This window comes from Pieris rapae, chromosome 4, assembly GCF_905147795.1.
Source record: "Pieris rapae chromosome 4, ilPieRapa1.1, whole genome shotgun sequence".
In the NCBI taxonomy this organism is placed as follows: Eukaryota; Metazoa; Arthropoda; class Insecta; order Lepidoptera; family Pieridae; genus Pieris; species Pieris rapae.
In genome coordinates, this window is record NC_059512.1 from 7,836,857 (window position 1) to 7,854,331 (window position 17,475).

The window sequence follows — 17,475 nt, forward strand, 5'->3', positions numbered from 1 at the left end:
ATTTAATGATTGGACTCAATGAGTTAGATTTGGTTTTCTTTCAATAAAAATAGTCTACTGAAGAATTGGCTGTATGGGCCAAGTTCCCTTTGCCTACCCAGAATGGCGCCATTTGCCAAAAATGTTCTTTCGAGTTGAGTTATTTGTTGCACAAAATGAGTAATTTTGGCGATATTTTATTTGAATGAATACCACCCGATCGCAGTATAATTGCATAAAATGCTTCGGAGAACAATTTACCGGAAACATATCTACGTGCAATGAATTTATTCCGTAGATAGAAGAGAAAAAAAGTAAATAGTTTAATTAAATTGCTTAATTTTTTCGCAACTGTATTAAAAATAGTCGTTCAGTACACGTGCGGAACCGTCATTGCAACTTGTGCCGACTGTCAACCCTCACCTTCGGCTGCGCCTCGGCTCGGGTAGACATTCGTCGGAACTCGTTGCAATGACAGGCTTTCCGCACTTGTAATGAAATATACTATTTTGTAACTGATAGTAACAGTTTAATGCATATCGTATCACTATATTTTATCATAATACGATACGATTCTTGATACTATTTTTGTCTGTGGTTACCTCTATGGAAATTGATTAATAAACCTTAATCGTAAGTATAATTTCGTAAACCGTATTTGGTGGTGATGTATAATAAAATCAAGGAATGAAGAATACGCTCTCCGTTTCGGTTCGGTTTATGAACAGGGCTATTTTGTATCTCAGTTGAAAACTTTTTGCGAACATAATATACTGAATAACGATGTCTGTATTGTCATGTGCCGAACTACGATGTAGTGTGAAGCTAGAACGACACAATCAAACCATAGGTTTTTGAACTATATAGCAAAACAATATAAAGTGTGCAAAGTATAATATCTTTATATTATACTAAATATCGCAATAAGCCAATAACGTCATTAACAATAGTGCTATAAGATGGCGTTATTGTTAAAACCTACATTATTTCTACATACAATTGTAAGTCTCTTAATCACTGAGATAGAAAATAGCCCTGTTATACTTTGACAAAAATATGTTAAAGGAATTTTAACCATAATTTTTCTGTTTTCGTTTCACTATACTTTATATGTAGCTGCCATTTAGAAATGTCGAGATTAATTTCGGAGAAATGTTTTTGTGCGTTGTTAAAAAGGGTTGTACAGTTTCAAAACTAAAAAAATATTTCAAAATTGAAGAATACGACAAGGATACTTTTTTAGATTAAAAATTAACATAACCGTCAAACTGGAGTATGTACTTAATGTACAAAATCAAACCATGATTATTTTGCTATTACATAATTATACAAGTTATTATGTATATACTATTGACATTTCCAAGTACAATATAGTAAAACGAATCATATTTAATCTGTAAATCTAAATAATAACTATACAAACCATACATAAAACTCAAAAGATTCAGTCCGTCACTAAATTACACATAAAATAATTTAGAATATTTCATTATAAATTAATATAAACATTATAAATTCATACTGCGAAATTATATACAAATGTAAAAACAATACCGGAATAAATATGTTATCACGTAAATTGAAAAATAAGTTGATAAGTCTTATAGATACGACTAATATAATCTGTCGTACGACATCTAAATCACTGTTGAAAAGTTGCCAGAAACATATATATTTTATATATCAAATTATTGCTTAATTATTCCGGCTGTCTACAACCACTAAAGTATTGCTTATATTAAGTTTCGTACAACATAACTACCTTCCCGAAAATATGCTGATAGAGTTCGATGTCGTCCTTTTTCTTACAAGTGTTGCCTCAACTGAAAATTAAAATTATGATGTATTAAAAAACGTCAATATGAATTAAGTTAAAACTGGATTAAAAAAGCATAAGGAGCAATTATAACTATGTATCTAAGAACTATTACATAATTACTATTTAAACTTAATTAATTCACGTTTTATAGAGTAACGGACTAGGTCAAAAGACATGAAGCAGACACTTCTGTCTTTAGTTTCCTATACAGATATGTAGGCGATTCTGTGACTCATTTAGAGGTTTTTCTTCACTGTAAAAGCTAAGCTAACTTAGAAAACTTAGCACCGCAAACATTCCCCACAAAAACCGCCAACAAACTTAATTCACGCTTGGGAGTTTATAGTTTGGATATAGAGATATATATATCTATCTATATAAAGTGTTTTTTATGAGAAAGAAATTTAAAAAAATACCTACCCTTTAATTAAGTATCTGTAAAATTGCCTCTAAATTTGGGGAGAAACCCTCCAAGTTGGTATCACTGTCTTAAAAGGGTTTTAAACGTAAGCAATACGTATAGCTCCAAGGGAATGACCAACAAATTGGGGCGTTGTTGGAGAATTTGTTCGTAAAGAGTATGCTTGTGAGATAATGTTTGTACATTGTAACGTGTAAAATGACATTGTATGGTAATACGATTGACGTCAGATTTTTCAGTCGTTATAACTATGGGATTTTCTGTCGTGACGTATTGTCAATCCACGTCAATGTGACGACAGTGTAAATGTCGTTTTGTGACGTCAGGCTATTGTATTGCATGAATAACAGATTACGCAAACGGGATAGATTATACAATCTTATACATAGATTTTGAATTTGTGAAAAATTTAACAATGTAAATTAGAAAATAATTACGTAGAAGAATTTACAATAACTATTTTATCTGCTTAATTATATTTTATAAGTAATGAAATGAAGTATATCTTTAATTTGTAGAAGTACTTACTGGTAGAATCCTGAGGTGTGAGGGGTCGTTTAAGCGTATGCTGGATAACCGTTAACCAGCCAGCTCGGTCCTCATGAGTAGCTGCAGCAAGGCAGAATGTCCTCTCTGGAGTCACCAGATAGAAGGGAAACCTCGCCTCTTTACAACCGTTGCCTGTGTTCGATACTTTGATGTGGTACCCAGTTGACTCGTGACCTGGAATTGTTAGTTAAAAAATTATAACTTAATCAAGAAATCAGTCATTAGTCAGATATAACTGGTGTTATATAATAAATAGTATGTCTCGCAAAATTAAATAAGGTCAGCAATGCACTGGCGAATAGAGTGATTTTCTATGGGCGGGTGAAGGCACATAATAAGTTTTCTGAAAGTTCTGAGAGAGTCGTATTCTTAATTGCTGAGAGTAGCATCACTGTAAGGTGCGTTGCCTTCTGCTTTGCTAGTGATATCTCTACATATAAAGATAATATTATAAAAAATACTGTTCCACTTTTACTACTTATATTCGATATAAAGTCAATAAACGACACTTGTATTTTGATTGACATACCGATAAATATCTCTCCCTTTGGGTAGGCGTCTAGTGGTTCGTCGTGGTACATCAATTTTCTGTTGTCCAACGTGAACCATCTTCTTCTGTGGACATCTGATGCCCTGGGTCCCGTCTTCCAAAGCCAGCCTTCACGAGCAAAGTCTTTTGGTAGACGTAGGAGTAGGTCTGATTGTGGTGTTGAGGGAAAAGCCACTTGTAAAAGGTGGAGTTTAGCGCATCGTATGGCTGTATACCTAAATAATGAAAAACATATTTTAAGAAAAAAAAAGGCGTCTGTAAAGTCGGTTTACCGACGATAGTTGAACGTGACAACGTCATAAGAAAATACTGTTGGAATAGTTGCATTTTTCAAAATAATATTTTAATTTTATTTGTTTGATAGATATGTATGTAATATGTATGTATATTTGTATGGATATATATATATTATATATAGAGATGGAATAAATGGAAATCACAATTGAATTCATCAAGTTACATTCATTTGTACGCATAAACACAATTATGTAATTTTTTAACGAACGACCCTTCATGCCTTAAATATAGAGGAGGAGGTAACGCCGCATGCGTCATGAGCGAGGTAACACCGCACCCATCCATCGAATTATAAACGTTGTCACGTCAAATATATATATAAAAAATCGAATATCAATTAAAAAAAATCAAAAAACAAAACCCATTAGACTTTAAAATACTAAAATATATAGGTATGCGAAACGTAAAATAATATTTAGTTTAGCACTAACGTCATCTATTGATAAAATAAACTACATACAATTATAAAAACACTTCTAATGTAATCAAATAATGGTGAACAATGAATGGTACGTACGAATGATCGCATTCCTATTATTTGTTACATAAGAATATAATTTGTTTGTAAAATACCGGTAACGGTATTTAAATCGGATTAGTGGATAGATGTATTTTATTTGGTGTTACTATATACTAATATACTATATTTAATATAGGAAATATTTGTTTGTTGACTCAAAAACTACTGGACTGTCTATCAGTTTTGCAGCTTTATTACTAAAATATTTTTAAATATTCAGCCATCTTTTGATATACCGATAACAGTGTTAAAACGACATTGTGTGTTTTTGAAGTTACATTTATTATATAAAAATACGCACCAGCAATTAATTACTTCGGCATCCTCATGGTACACATAGATGTGTCGAGTTGAGCCATCCTTCATAAATGTGAGCTGCATAGAATTCATGTGACCAATCTTCGCTGGGGCGAAAGAAACGTTAAGTTCAGACAACTTTAGGATGCCCTTTGGTTCCTTGTTCTCTTTTACGTGGTACCTAAAAAGACAAAAATATAATGGTAATGAGGGAATATTATTTTCTATAGGGATGGAACATTACTTCATTCGTTCTTTTATCGATAAAGGTTTTCAATCTATCTATCAATATCCTGATTCCTTTATCCCGAAGGCTTAGGCAAAGACTAAGGATATGGGTAATAATATATACCTATAACATGTTCTATACTCATTAAATAGACGTATTTAGTAATAATAGTTCGTGACGAATATAGTTGAAGAACTTTAGTAGTAGTAACACTTTTATCTGATCTTTCTTGTTGTACAAAGATCACATACTCCTTATCTTACCTGCCGCTGAAAAACGTGAATTATTAGACAACATTTTAAGCTTTGTGATTGATCGAAGCATGCAATTGATAATGAAAGCTGACGAGGGCATGAGTTGGACAATTAAGACCTTTCTTATCGATTATTAATCACATTTTGAAGTAGTTATGGTTTCGTTTAATTACCGGTATTCATGGTTTAGATAGGCCTTTTCGTACATTAAAAGGCAAACGAATCCTAAGATTGCTTTAAATGTTTTAGAAGTCTTCCTGATATGTTTTGTACACAATGCTATAAATTTTGAATCGTCAATACTCATCTTACCTCAAACGATAGTTTTTGAGTCGTAGCCGATTGAATAAACGGCCAAGACAACCCGTTGCACCAGAACAAGCGTCAGTAGGGCGCTGATACCTAGGAACCATTCCGTTGTTTGAAATTCTTATAGAAGAGCGTGCAAAGGACAGGGTTGATTTTAGACGCGTTTTTAAACGGATTTTACGTTTTGACTGTGATTGGTGTATCTCAAGGTCATGGTGACGTCGAATCCACCAATCACAAACAAGAACGTCAATGCGCCCGAGTCCGGTGTATCGATATCGATCATTCGATGCGTTTAGTACCGGTTTTAGCAAATCGTTTGATTTTATACCGATTAACCAATATCGATTTCCTCAAAAATACCGTTATTTAATGTTTTATATAACCCGGATGTATATAAATTTATTTAAAAAAAAACATTTATTTATATCAACTATGCAAATATCAAGGCTCTAATAATAAATCGTTAACAGTTGTTTACAGAGTATTAAAATTGCCTTTTTACGATTGCGTAGGCTCTGGTGACGTCAATAGGTTTTCCTTACACCCGAGAAAATTCTAAAGGCGTCGTTTTATACAAGCCTCGGTAACCGTGGGCGATAATTGTATTAAAATTTTACACCTAGTTACAATAACGCTGTTACGTAGAGTAAATATCGGCGATGACGTTTTGAAACGTGGAATTTTTTTGTCGTGACGTTGGTATTTTGTAGGTAGGAAAACTAATTAGGTATGAGATATCGTAATCTCTTATCGCGCTGGCAATTCGGTAAACAATGTTTGCTGTTTGTTGACATTGGTAGGTAACAGATAAAATAATGATGTAGATAAATATTTCATCATATAATGAAACGATGAATATAAACGGTCATGATAGTATAAAGGTTGTTTGAGAATAAACACAATATATAATTTAGATGTTTTAATGCTATATTAAATTCGAAAATGTTAAGTATGCGCGTGTAAATTTCCGCATGTATTAACAAATTTCTGGAAATGTTACATAGGATTTTGTTCAAATTTGGTATTATAGGTATTTAGAGTCGGTTTCATTTTTAATCCACTATGATTTTTTAATATGATATGCTGTATGGTGAATGACAATGAAACATGCATTTTATATGATTTGCAAAGCTGATTTAAATACCATTTGAAAACAACCTTTTAATTAAGATTTTAAGAGCTCTCACTGAACAATTATTTATACACATACATTCCTAAATCCCAACTATCAAGTTGTCAAGCCATACTCAGGATCTTTAATTAATATTATTAATAATTAGTAGATATAGATTTAATACCATAGACCCAATCAGAAACAAAAGGAATCAATATATTATTAACTAATCAGCTATTTTTTCGTTCTTTAGATATATAATTGACGAGTCACGGCTGCCCCATAAGCTTCACTTACTTTAAAGTATCCTCGTTTTCATTTAGAACAAACTTCCTTAGTTGATATCTACTGTCTTCCTTTCCCCTCTTCATTAGAAAACCTTCCATGGAGCCAGAGAGGTAGCTTTGGCGCTCTGGATGGCAAAATTCTTCTCGCTCGTATTTAGCGCGAATCCACTGCTCTATGAGTACCCTGAAAATTTGTTCTTCTTCTTTTAGTGTCGAAAAAATATCATGAAAAACATTTTTTTTCTATCAGGCCGCCAAAAATTGTATTAATATATTGTTAATCGTATACTTAATATATTAATAATATAATAATTTATTTCAAGTTTGTTTCACAGGAAAAACGTATATTGTATTAACGTATTGCGCTAGTTATATAAACAAAATTAGTGAGGTTTATCTGACGCTGAACTAGGTGTGAACCTGTATTTCAGCATAGGTACAGCGCCTAACCCCTATATTGTTAATCGTAATTAGGTACTGCACTATATAACTAAAGTTTCGTCTATTTCTCTGTTTACTCTGTGATGATGAGACAGATAGCTTTAGTTAAAACGGCAGTATATGATCGAGTGATCATATACTGGTGCATGATCATCTATTTGGGGTTTTAACTTCGTACGAGTAATAATTAATTTATTAAGAAGTTTTACTTCTGACATGTAATTATTTATACTTTGTAATTATTTTTTTTATTACGTTTTTTTATTATATTTTTTTTGTATTATTGTATTTTTTTTTAAATTCAAAGGTTAACCTTAATTTGGAATATATAAATATTTTGAACGAACTGGAGAAACTCTACGTCAATAATTTGCAGAACATTAAAATTGTATTGAAAATCTTTTGTTATTAAGAAGTTTTCCACAATATTAAAGCAGTTATGTTGAAACATTGTTTTCCATACTTCTAACTTGTTTTTCGGTTGTGTTTTGTTCCGAAGAATACGTTTAGTGAAAAGTAGGTTCTTAGCCAGGTTATTAAAAATATATATATATATTTTAAGTAGAACGATCTCTTACGAGTGCAACGTAGAGATTAAATTTTTTTCTAATACTCACTGAGGATCACTCTTAGCGGGTCGTCTGTAGCAGGGCGGTACACGATCCTCATACTTGTTCCTAGCTGCAACATTACCAACTTCCTTCATACGATGAACTTGTGAATCCTCCCATCGGTCGAGCTCCAAGTGTTTGACCTTACTAATATGAGCGCCCATACCACGATGTATGCTGGCACATCGCATGCATATAAAGATACCGAGGTTGTATGATGCCCAGTCTGGATCTGAAATATTGAAGGCGTGTTAAATTACGTAGAGACTCCAGTTGGTCGCAAGCGAACGACAGAATCTCAAGTAGAAGAATCTCAATCTCAATCTCTTTACTGAACTCACAACCCGGTGGCAAGAGAAATCCCGTCAGACCGAAGCTGCGTTGGTGGGATGGAACTTGAAACAATAGGAGTTCGCAATTGGAAGCGAAAAATACTAGACAGATTGGGATGGCGAAGTGTATTTGAGGAGGTTAAGACCCACAAGGATCTGTATAACCATTGATGATGGTAGTAAGATAATGTAATTATTTTGAGATATTTTATGAAAACTAAATTATTACACACCGTTTCAATTGAATAGTCGTGGTTTATATCGGCCATTATTATTTTGGTTTGCTGCGAGATTAACATATCTAGAAACTTCTTAATTTTTTCGCAATTCACACTCCTATATCAATAATCGAATTAAAGAAGTTGTAATACACTTATGTTTTAAAAATTAAATTATTATGCACAGTTTTAATTGAAGTCCTCGTGGTTTATATCAGCCATTTTTATTAACGTACGGTTTGAGATCTAGAAACGTCTTCTAAATTTTCTCATAATTTACACTATTACTAGCGGATCCGACAGACGTTGTCCTGTCTACACGTCTTTAATTTAAAAATTTCAATTTTTAATAAGCCATTTTGATGAAAATTATTATTCAAATGTTATGACAATATCTAACGATCCAGCACATGGTCACACACGATATAACACAATGATAACAAAACTTTTTTTAAATTTCGGGACAGACTAAAATTAAAATTCGAATATTATTTAAAATTTGACACTGCGATGGTAGCGCCGTCTGTCGGATCCAATGTAAAACATTCCAAAATCAACAACAACTAATAAATTGAAAATTAATTAAAAAAACATTGTCCAGCGGACAAAATTGTGAATCTAAACCATTCCCAGATCCCCTCGAACACACACAAAAAATTTCGTCTAAATCGGTCCAGTCGTTTAGGAGGAGTTCAGTCACATACACACGCACACAAGAAATATATATATATTAAGATATCAATAATCGAATTAAAGAAATTGTTTCAATCACGTAAATGAATACGGTATAAGATACAGCGTCAAATCTCTCTTAATAAACTTTATTAATAACAAAATATGGTTAAAGCTAGTCCCCACACTAGGGAGTTGTGTAATTAAGACAGGGGATGTGGCTTACTAGATTACAACTCTACCGTAGTGCATGTTCAAAGATAGATAAAGATATAAGATATATAATTTGAAAAAAAGGTGTAATAATGTTAAATATAAACAAAATCGTGTATGACCAAGTATTCGTGAGTGTGTGAGTACGTAAATGGCTGTGTGTGGGTGAGAGATGTTAAATTATTAATAGATACTGCTTAAAATGTATATTATTAATTACATCTATAATACAATCATGCATTTATCACTTATTTCGGGTAAAAATGCAGGATGCCAAAAAAGTTTTAGATAAGATATATAGATAAGTCTATAAATAACAATTTTCTGAATTTATTTTTGTAAGTTTTAACTGATAGCATAATCTATAAAAAACCCAGTGGTGCTGCTTTTTAGGTCTGGGCATCAGATTTCTTTCGTCTCATGATTTGTGAATCTAGCCGAGGTGATCAACCTCCTAACATAGGAATGTTAGATACACTCTGTCGACTTTTTGCATCTAATGTTAAATGCGCTCTGAGAAAGTGCATTGGTGCACAGGGATCGAACCTACGACCTCAAGGATGAGAGTTTTACCCTGAACCCACTAGGTCAACACTGCTCATAGGCTCTATAGCAAATTTGAAATACATATATCGAATTGAAATTACATAAATATTATTAAGTAATTTAGTGTTATTCGAGATCAGCAATTAAATAACACGTGTAACAATGATGTAATGGGCAATTTTGTTATTCTGCAAATCATCAAATATTTGTTATAATGATGATGAAATATTTAACATTTTTAGTAACTATAGACAACAATATTGTTTATATTTATATAAAGAGGAATTAAAATAAACTAAAATACTGGACCAATTTAACAAAAATCTTTTATTATCATAACCCTTCGTTATCTCTGATAAACATATACTATAGTTAGGGTTATGTATTTGTAAAATAACCATAGTGCAACCCCAGATGTGAAAATGCCTATATTGCGTACCCTACGGAAACTATTGACAATAGAACATAATAATGTACAGTTATATAGAAGACATGAATATATAAAAACAATTCTGCGGTATGATGTCTAACAAAAAATATTATTTTTGTATTGGAAAGTCTATTTCCCTTTTCTGGCGCCACAGCCCTTTATGGATATTTGACTGCCTTTCTGCGTGGCGCGCGCTTGAATTTATATTTAAAATGATTCGTCTCTAAGGGCCAAATTCTAATAATTATATAAATCAGTTTGTTAAATATGTCAATCTTCATATAGAAGAAATGGTTTGACAGTTCTTGAAACTAGGGTTAAGTTTAATTGACGCTTCAGAACACAGGCCGGTTTTCTCACAAGACGGCATACTTCACTAAATTATTAAAAAACGTAATACTGAAAATAATTGTATAGTATATAATAATTTGTAGCAAGAAATTATTCTCAATTGCGACTTAACGTTTCATTTTACGTAAATACGTAAATAATTAAAGCCTTACGTTAATAATTTGTATGTGGCGATTAATTAAGATAAATTGTTGAGGTCATTTACCTCGAAATTCACACATCATGAAATAAGTAATTTTTTACAAGTTCATTTTCGCGGTCTGGTTAAATTGCGTTAATTATCAAGTCCAAAAAAAATTTGCAAACAAAAACGTTATTAAGTCGCAATTAAATATCTAAAAAGCCGAAGAAAGTAATTGTAATATGATAAGTACGAACTCACAAAAGTTTATTTGACAGTTCATTTTCCGATAGTCATTTGACGGTTGTGAGAGTCTCTTGTCTCTGTGTAAAGACATGCGGATTCCTATTAAAATGCCTGAATGCATCCGGAGATTTTAATAAAAATTCTTTATCGGATATAAACGCGAATTTACTACATTTTTACATAACTCGACGTTTCGAGGGCCCTTGAGCAGTCAGCGAGAGGTTGCGGTTTATTAAAATGTGTACTATATACTAAGTATTCGCGGAAACCAAAGATAATTTTATACAGCCATATAACTCTTCGGGTAAGATTCAAAAATGATTGTTAGCGCTAACCCTAATTTTCGTACGTCAAAAATTTAATTGATTTTGACATTTCGGAGAACTTACGTTAGCGGTAACATTTCTGAATTTCACTCTAGGAGCCTGAGTTCTAAGATAAAATTCGAGGTAAGTTATAATGAAAGTTAAGGTTACGGTGTGGGCTACTTAATGGATGTGGAAAGCTATTACAGCAGAGATTTAAAGCAATATAGACAAGAAGGTAATCGGAAAGGAACTGGTAAATCTACTAGTCAATTCGGAGTAAACTTTACTCCCGGGAATATATAGGACTAATATGTCAAAAACGTTTTGAATTTATTTACGAAAGTTGAATTGAATTTGATATAAGCGATTTGAATTGAATTTAACCCTGAGTCCGCACTTAATCTGAATATTCATAACTAATCATAATATCCAGAGACTGCAGTTACGGGGACTTACCGGCCGATATCTGTGGTTAGTCATACCGACAATCTTAACGGTAATTGATAATCTCAAGTACAAATGTTTTCAATGACGAACCATTCATGGTGGGGTAGTCATAGCGATATAATTAGTTTCAATTACATTCCTAAAACAAAATGTTTTGTTATACAATTAATTAAATCAAGCCCCTTGCATTTTGCGACGTATAACTTAGGACAAACAGACACAACAACAACACAACATAGAAAAAAAGAGACGCATGCCACAAGAAATGATTAAACAATTTGCTGAAAAATTGTTTTCTTAATATAAACCCCGGTCACCTCTGAATCTCTTTTATACAAGGGTATGAGTCTCTACTGACGTTTATAATTATACTTGGTAACCTCCAAAAAAATATTTTGAGTTTGAGTTCGGTCTCATGCCGACTCCTATGACATTCTCTGGTAGGCACGACTGTCTCGCCGGATTCCTTTGAATAAAATAAAGCTGTACGAAGACAGTTCTTTGGCGTCTTTTAATTGTGATCGTTCCTTGGATTAGTATATTTATTTATTATTGCAGACACCTGTATTTTAAAATATTATACTAAGTGAAGTTAAACACAGTTCAGCTAATGACTAAGGCCAAATGATACTCCTCCAAAAGAGCATCAATCGCCCATCATTGGAAACCATGAATTACGTAAATATTGACAATAGCAATTAGGGACGTACAGATAAAGGGGCCTTACACTTCCAATAGCAATCCTAATGATGAGATTTTATACCGTGATTCTCAAGGTTGCGACATTACCGCGCTACATCGAACTTGTATACAAAAATATGGGGATCGGTTTTACTGAAAGCAAAGAGTAAGGATTCTGTTGTTTAAACAAAATATCGGTAAAGTCCGACATTAGACAAATTTCCAGTTCTAAATATCAAATATTCTAAACGCTTCTAAAACTAGTTTACGTGTTATTGATTTAGGTAATAAATTGTTTTATTAGTTTATACAAATCTATTGGTTACTGTTTGTTTATCAATTCATATCACAGTGGACACGATAAGAACGATGTAAGTTTGGTCTAATATCGTTCAACAACCAATGCGCCGAAAAAAATATAGGGGGAAATCCCATCAGATCAAGGGATGGTGTTAAATGGCAAATAAGTATTCAAGATACCACCGAGGACATTGCATTGGATAAACAAAACAATTTATTTATTTTCGCTTTGTTGGTACAATGCTTCAAGTATAGGAGATTGAATAAATAAATATTCGATAATGGAAAAATAGTAATAACCTTGTACTAATCGTTGTTATTGTAACATTTTATTCTGTATCGATTAAATCACGTAAAAAGTTAGCAGCTAGGTCACACTTAACTCCGCGGTGGTTCTCCAAAAATAGGCGCTCCCGTCGAGTGTTTATTTAGTAATCAGTTAAAATTCTAAATACACAGGTTGCATTGAGCGATGAAGAAAATAGCCATCACATGTTTACACGCCAACGTCACGCACAGTGACGCACACAAGCGCCCGTGGCCTCTTCAATGTGTTCATAGACGTCGTAAATAGCAATGTTTTGGTCGTAACAGCTGTGGGTGGATCTTCTCGCACGTTCGAATAGCGAATTACGATCGTTAATCAACACGAAATCGATATTTATATAGGACAGTCTTATGACTATTTTTTATAGGAATTCAAATGTTGGAATTACAGGATGCATTATTTCATGCATTATATTGTTGTAATAACATGAAACTTCTTCGATACAAAGAGTCGCCTAAATATACAATAAAAATGGAAACATCTAACTTGAAATCAGAATTAAATGATTTCGCCAGAAATCGTCCTAAAAACTATCCACGAAAACAAAACTAAAAACAGAAATAAAAATTCATGAAATTATTGTTTTCGATTGCTGATAATTATCTTTTAAACGGGTTATATCCAGTTAGAACTCTACACTAGATAGAGATAGTGAATTAGTAATTACCTACACTTTGAAATGTTAATTTAATATCGGCCCAAGTCTACTAAATGTCAATGAACTTTGCTAAGATTAATGTAGATATAATGAATTGGATAAGTGTATAATTTAATATTTAGTGTGAATTATATTTTTTTTCAACAAAGTTTTAGTATTATTATATTCTTTCCGTTTGCGATTGAGGCGCAAACTAGCTGCTGTGGTCTCTGTCAGAATGACCAGCTCTGTGGAACAATTTACTAATTAGAAAGGGTCCGTTTATGGCTGATATACCCCTGATACGATTTTTGTACAGTTATTACAAAATGTGATATAATTTCGCCAAGTTTCCGCGAGTAATACATATTAAAACAATAAAACCTCTCGGCTATAACCAAAAATACATTACACAATTTATTAATTACACATTTGCACATGTTATCAGTCGAGTCGAGCATTTCTCCGACCACAAATGCTGAGTTTAATACATACAATATTGCTTATTCAGAGGCTAATTTAAACGCGACTCTATCTATCTTGCATTTTGACGGATGACAGAACCGCATCCTAAGGACCGTCTTTTGACAATTTAATAATCCTTATATATATTTATAATAATATGTATAATGAACTTAGCTACAACATTTAAACACTCATTAGTTAACTGATTTAAAATCACAGCGGGAAATGAATCATTGTTCGATTGGATCTTTAAATATCTAACACTTGGAACCGTTATTTTAGAGTTAACGGCTACAACTCTTAATAAACGACTCTGAGTCAGATATATTATATGTATTTATCACACTGTATGATATATAATTTGCTACAGTATAAGCTAAATATTAAAATTTGTTTCAATTATGGTGAACATATAATTTTCGAAACATGTTCAAAAATAGGTACCTACACAAAACAGAGAACAAACATTTATCTACTTAGTACTTGATAGGTCTTCTAATCTCTCTTCTTTCGATCGATCTTAACAACGCTTTTTTTTAATTAATACGCTTATTAACGAATATATCAGTTCATTATGTTGTATGAGCTACCGATCGGGACCAGCGTTGCGCGTTGTGCGTTGTATCTTTCTGACATATTTGACAATTTTAAGGCAGATTAGAAGCAGACAATTTTAGGCCGCAATCTGTACTCAAGCAACATGCCAGATAGCCCATCCCGAGATACCCTAATGTCACACTCAAGCTCCAAATAGCACCTGGCACTCGAAAGTCGGATAGTCAACAAGTAAACGAACCCCTTATTAGTCGGTTCTTTCGTCACAGTCGCAAATGGGCCAATTTTTAATCTGTGGTAATAGTGTCAAAATGCCCAGAAACCAGTTAGTCTCAAAGAATTTGAATTTTTAAATATTTTGTAATGGTTTTTAGTAATTACTAACATTACAGGACATTTACCATTATGCGGTAATTTATGTAAAAATATATTGAATATTTCGATAAGAAACTCATAGTAGGTACAAGAACGAAAACATTTACGTACTTTCATTGATAAAGTATTGTAATTAAGAATTAAAATATGCGAACGTTAATCGATTTGCTTAATTAATGTCAAAACGAAATTGATAACATACATCCGATAATGTCACAGACAAAAATAAATCCGTTTTTTAATTAATTACTTTTAGCATGAAGGTTTTATATTACACTGTTTAGTCAGAAATTAAATCACAGGGCTCCAAACGTCGTTGTTTTACATTATATAAATCTTTCAAAATCAAATCTGTACGAAATATGATTTTAGTATATGTTTTATTCGAAATTAAATTCGGATGAAATTTTGTCAGGTTTAGGGCTGGCAGAGATCGAAGAAACTGGTAGTCTTGGAGGTATACCATGAAGTCATCGACATAACAATTAAGTGTCTATTACTTTAGAATGTATCTTTTGATAATTAAAGGTTGTTATTTTTTTTAAATATTAACAGCAACTATACGAATGACCAAGTATCACAAAGGCTATGCTTTCATCTCTGACCATTCACCAAGCTGCAGATGATGAGAGATGGAAGCAGCAGTCGAAGGAAGGATATATGTATTTTAAAATATATAGATTGTAACTTATACTGTAGACTTGGTATTATGTATGATGTGGTGTAATAAATAAATATATTATATCATAAGAGTTAACGGCTACAACTCTTAATGAACGACTCCGAGTGCAATTTAAATAAGTTCACATACGATCTTACCGAAAGATAAAAAATAGAGTAATATAAATTTCTCTATTAAATGTTTCACACAAAAAACGTTAACGGAAAAGTGGAAATTATTAATCAAATTGTAGCACATTCCCTAATATGGTAAAATTGTTATGATTTTACTCATGCTAAAAACAGCTGATTACTTTTTTATCAAACGTATGTTGAACCTCGTGATTAATATAAAGATTATAAGTTTGGTATGTCATATGCAATATAAATAATTATTATTACGTGATGTAAGTATTTCTGAAGATAGAGAAATGTAGTTAACTGAAAAGAATATATCTACGAAAATCTATTATCAAACTTCATACTATTAAAATCCATCCCAAGTTAATATAATTTAAAACTTATTTTTATTACTGATAAACAAAAGGAAAGGATTTTTTGCAAGAATTCAATGTACTCCAAGTGTCAACCTACTTTCACTTTTAAATGGAATTCTTGGAACGTTATATATACCTGAGTCATGAATTTCGCGGAATTTTTAAAGGCTTTTTATGGCATTAGCGGCCCGCCCCTAACTTCACATCGGTTTGCATACAAATTTATATGGATAACTGATAGTTTTTAAAATAATAAAAATAATTGTGTCTCTACTGCATTTATTAAACATATCTTTATAACATAAATCTTTATAAAATATGTTTGTTAAACAATTTGAGGAAAATCCGCTATTAACGAAAAAGCTTAAGATAGGTGAAGCGTTGATAAGAATAATAAAATATAGGTGATGCATCATGTTGTATGAATCATGATTTGTTATTAAGGTTTTATGGATAGTCAATGAGAAACACTTCGTGAAGTTCGGTATAGGCTTTAATGGAATAGTTAAACAAAATTAGACTTACTACGACTTCATCGGAAAAAGAAAAAAATTAGCTCATGTCCTTCGACAAGTTAATATTCTTTATTTAAACGTTAAGCTTTTTATTTTTTAATTGGTAAACAAATGTTTGAATTAGGAGTATCTTAACAAAACGGAATGTATAAAACAGAATTTTAACCATTTCGCTACGTATAGGTATCAATTTACATTAAGCGTTCCTTCTACGGAATTATAACCGGAAACAATTTGCTCTACCACATAAACCAATGATAACTTATGACTTATTCTCATTCAGAATAGCAATCTATCTTACCAGTTGATGTCGATTTGTTTTCAATGAATGCATTTTACTTTGGGGTCACTGAACTCCAGAGCATGGACGCACTTACGCCCCCCGCCTATACACCATCCCATGGAAATACCACGCTTTTACAAGGCGAAATGAATCATTATTAAACACTCAACATACCCTCGGCTCCACAATCTGCACACACTTGATTTCCGGGTTTCTTTAGCAATTCCTGTAATATTTTTTCGTTGTGATCAACCATCGTGGAACTTTTGCATCAATGATTAAAGACACGCTGTAGCGTTTGTCGCTACCAGAAAGTCGAACACACGCTTTGAACGCGTTCTTTGCCACTGCGCGAGGCCGGAGGCCGAAGGGGCGACGAGCGAGCGAGACTACGACTGCGGCTCGAACCGAGAGACGCGACGAATTAGTTCACAGCGCCTTTCCGTCAGCAACATTGTCCCCATTTCACTCACACCTTTTAAAAAGAAGTTAGACAGAAAGAGACAAAAACAGAGGTCTAGTTTCAATACATGAATGAAATCAGTGAGTAGTTGATTATACGTATTTGTGCAGACGTAGTTGATGTCTCGTAAAATTGTCAATGTGTGTGTTTGG

General features: G+C 32.6%; 1 protein-coding gene across 1 annotated transcript; it reads right to left on the minus strand.

The window, feature by feature from the left end:
* Window positions 1-490: 490 nt before the first annotated feature.
* Window positions 491-17,274, minus strand: LOC111003037 (arf-GAP with dual PH domain-containing protein 1). Its single transcript, XM_022273386.2, has 7 exons — window positions 17,035-17,274; window positions 7,687-7,912; window positions 6,639-6,812; window positions 4,437-4,613; window positions 3,298-3,533; window positions 2,748-2,942; window positions 491-1,802 (listed from the first exon to the last, which is right to left on the minus strand). The coding sequence occupies exons 1-7, from the start codon at window positions 17,114-17,116 to the stop codon at window positions 1,738-1,740; spliced, it is 1,155 nt and encodes a 384-aa protein (XP_022129078.1). The 5' UTR covers window positions 17,117-17,274; the 3' UTR covers window positions 491-1,737.
* Window positions 17,275-17,475: the final 201 nt, after the last annotated feature.